Source organism: Callospermophilus lateralis, chromosome 2 (genome assembly GCF_048772815.1).
Source record: "Callospermophilus lateralis isolate mCalLat2 chromosome 2, mCalLat2.hap1, whole genome shotgun sequence".
NCBI classification, from domain to species: domain Eukaryota; kingdom Metazoa; phylum Chordata; class Mammalia; order Rodentia; family Sciuridae; genus Callospermophilus; species Callospermophilus lateralis.
In genome coordinates this window covers 22,053,336-22,057,229 of record NC_135306.1, presented here as the reverse complement: position 1 = coordinate 22,057,229, position 3,894 = coordinate 22,053,336, and the positions used below count along the sequence as shown (strand labels likewise).

At 35.6% G+C, this 3,894-nt stretch overlaps 1 protein-coding gene across 1 annotated transcript; it reads right to left on the bottom strand.

Annotated features, from left to right (window-relative positions):
- Positions 1–458: 458 nt before the first annotated feature.
- On the bottom strand, positions 459–1,964 carry Or2k2 (olfactory receptor family 2 subfamily K member 2). The gene has a single exon (XM_076841022.2). The coding sequence runs from the start codon at positions 1,407–1,409 to the stop codon at positions 459–461; it is 951 nt and encodes a 316-aa protein (XP_076697137.1). The 5' UTR covers positions 1,410–1,964.
- Positions 1,965–3,894: the final 1,930 nt, after the last annotated feature.

Sequence of the window (3,894 nt, the reverse complement as noted above, 5' to 3'; positions counted from 1 at the left end):
GCTACTACCATGTAGATCTGATCAAGAAGTCAGAAGGATATTGTCCTCTCAGTTCTGCAGCTGTGTGATGCTAAGCCTTTTAATTTTTCTTTAATGTTTTTCTCACTTCCATAATCAACACCAATCTTTATTGTTCATTCTTTTGAAAGGATTTAAGCAATGAAAATATACAAGTTTCTTCAGCACTAACATTCACTGGCTCCACATTTATCCAAGTTTCTTTCCAGAGCAAACATTTGATAGTTCAAACTTCACAGCCATGAAATACCAGACAGGAAATATTCATAAATGCAAATTGGAACCTCCTCTAGTCCGTTAGCAATTCCTTTGTGTACATATACTCCGCAGGAAATCATAAAGCTAAGGTTCAAGGCAGAGCTCTAAGTGATTGTATGTGTCTAGAATTTCTCCAGTGAAATCTGCCAGGGGCATATCCTTGGTAAAACAAAGACATCCAATCAGAAAAGTTCATGTATTTGATGCAATAATATCTTACCCAGCAATTTTTTCATAGCATCTTTTACTTCCTTGTTTCTTAAGCTATAAATTATTGGGTTTAACATAGGAGTAAGCACTCCATAAAGCAATGAGATGATTTTGTCTATTTCTTGTGAGTTTGATGAAGAAGGTCTTAGGTACATGGATAGGGCAGCCCCATAATATAAGATCACCACAGTCAAATGTGCACCACAAGTAGAAAACGTTTTGTGTCTCCCCTCTGCTGAGCTGATTCTCAGAATAGTAGAGAGGATGAAGACATATGAGATGCAAATTAAGAGCATTGGAATGGGCAGGAGGAGAATGCTGACCACCAGCATGATCATGTCCATGAGCAGTGAACTTGTGCAAGCTAACTTGAGCACTGCCAGGATTTCACAAGTGAAGTGGTCAATGAGATTCCCACAGAGGGGTGTCTGCAGGGCAAAAGTGGTTTCCAGCAGGGCAGTCAGACAGCCCGTTACCCAGGAAATGGTGGCCAACTGCACACAGACCTGCCTGTTCATGATGATGGGGTATCTCAGCGGGTTGCAAATGGCCACATAACGGTCATACGCCATCACAGCCAGAAGCACACACTCTGTGGAGCCCATGGCAAGGGACAGATACATTTGTACAGCACACCCTGAAAAGATAATGGTTTTTCGGGATGACAGCAAGTTCACCAGCAATGTAGGAATAGATGCAGATGTATAACAAATATCCATGAAAGAGAGATTTCCAAGGAACAAGTACATAGGGGTTTGAAGCTGTGAATCCAGGATAGTGATTAAAATAAGAATGCTATTACCCAGGAGGGTAATCAGATACATTACAAGGCTGAAGATGAAGAGAACAATCTCTAACCTTGGATATTGGGAAAATCCTTCCAGGAAAAAAAAGCTCCAAATGGTGAAATTTTCTCCTTGCATTTCCTTTCTTTCACCTGTAGTTATTCTAGTATAATTCTCTTCCTTTCATCTGAGGACATAAAGAAATTAATAAAGTATAATGTTTGTTTAGTTATGAAAGCACTCTCAAACTTATTTTCACTATTTCAAACACAATGTTCACAAGAAGTCACAGAATAGCATATGTATTAATCAAGGGGGGAAGCAGGTTTGATCTACATAAAAGTTGATTTTTCCACAATAAAACTTAGAAAACAATAAATCTGAAAACAAGAATAAATTTAATATTTTAATTTCAGCTCATAATCCTGTCCTTAGCATAGTAGGCTTTCAATAAAGATTTAAAAGTGATGAATGAGAAAAAATATAAATGGACATTGAATAAATTTTTGAGTACAAGTTAGAAAAGTAAGCCAGATAAGTGAAGGAAAGAAAGCTCATAATGTACAATAAAAACCAATAATGACCTTCCCTGGAATAAGAGAATGAATGTTAAAATAAATAAATTACTGGGCTGGGGATGTGGCTCAAGCGGTAGCACGCTCGCCTGGCATGTGTGCAGCCCGGGTTCGAGCCTCAGCACCACATACAAACAAAGATGGTGTGTCGGCCAAAAACTAAAAAATAAATATTAAAATTCTCTCTCTCTCTCTCTCTCTCTCTCTCTCTCTCTCTCTCTCTCTAAAAATGAATGAATGAAAGAATGAATAAATAAATAAATTAATTAATTAATTAATTAATTAATTAATGGATTTTAAACCAACACCTACATAGTTCTGGGTCTAAACGAATTCTATCCAGCTGAGAACTTGGGAGATCTGAATACTATTTCAGAAAGGATGACGCTGCTTAATGCATTGTGATTATATCTAAGAGACAGTTTATAAATCACATTAAAATAGCCCACCTCGGGCTGGGGTTGTGGCTCAGAGATAGAGCGCTCGCCTACCATGCGTGAGGCACTGGGTTCGATCCTCAGCACCACATAAAAATAAAATAAAGACATTGTATCCACCTATAATTAAAAAATCAATATTAAAAAATAACCCACCCATTTAAACACTAATATCCATATATAGTTTATTCATTATTGAACACCATATCCTCGTAATTGTGTAAAATCAATAATGCATTTCTTTCAAAATTATTGACTGCCACCATCACTAAAAATATCAAAGAAATTATCTAGAAATTATACACCAAGACCCATGAATATCCAGCAAATGCAGAAAACATACTCCCTTAGAAAAATTAGCATTTCTTGGAAAATAGGATTTAAGCTCCCATAGTTTAATTAAGACACTTCAGGGGTTTGTGGGGTTTTTTACATGTCATATTACAAACAAAAAATTATTAAAAACATACCTTGCTTTGTACATATATTGCTTGTTATCAACATCATACTGTTTCCTTCTCTGCTGATTCTCTCCATTCTATTTTCAAATACATGTTCTTAAAAACAACCTCCATGGTCACAATAGCCACGCCCACTGCCATCCTCTTTTTGCTCTTTCATAGATGAGTCAGTCCCTCAATCATATGGTTTATGTTACAATATTTCAGTCTTCACTTTATTACCACTGGCATTCTTTCCTTATTTCTCAATTTCATTCTTCTCCCAGTTCTCCATGTTTAAAAAGTTGGCATAAATACAAACGTTGAGACAATCTTATTTTACTACTTCACTTAAAATACTGCTTTGATATACTTTATAAAGTTAGCTGTGTACAAGGAAGAATGAATGCATCCATGTTAAAAAATGATATTGTGTAAAATCAATACTGCATTTCTTTCAAAATTATTGACTACCACCATCACTAAAAATATCAAAGGGTAGCGACTGAAATACTACGTAAATTTAAATCATTTGTTGTTTTTGGGGAATACACGTTGTCCCTGAACAATTTAAAGTTCAGCAGCTGTAATATATAGAGATTTGAAGCTTCAGATCCTTCAGGGATAATGTCCTAAAGATCCAATTATATAAAACTTTTAGAGAGTCAGACAAAAAGCAAACCACACTTCCACCTAAATATGTGCAAGAACCTCCTAAATAGCAGGTTTTCTGGGCTAGGATTGTGGCTCAGAAGTAGAGCACTCGCCTAGCATGCGTGAGGCACTGGGTTTGATCCTCAGCACCACATAAAGTAAAATAAAGACATTGTATCCACCCATAACTAAAAAATAAATATTAAAAAAGAGCAGGTTTTTTATTCTCCCTTTCCCCCAATCACTAGTTATATCAAGATTTTTTTTTTAATGATTACAGTATAGAATACCTAACTGAAATACAGGGGGAAATGTCCCTGCAATTCTACGATATAAGATTTTCCATTTATGAAATTACTTCTTAGTTTTCAGAAATTAAAAATGTTTATTCTTTTAAGCTACAAATAAATCAATAATGTCTCAACAAGTGATCAAAAATTTTATTCAAAAGACCCAACAATGTACTGCCTTCAAGAGACTCATCTTATAGGAAAAGACGTCTACAGACTGAAGCTGA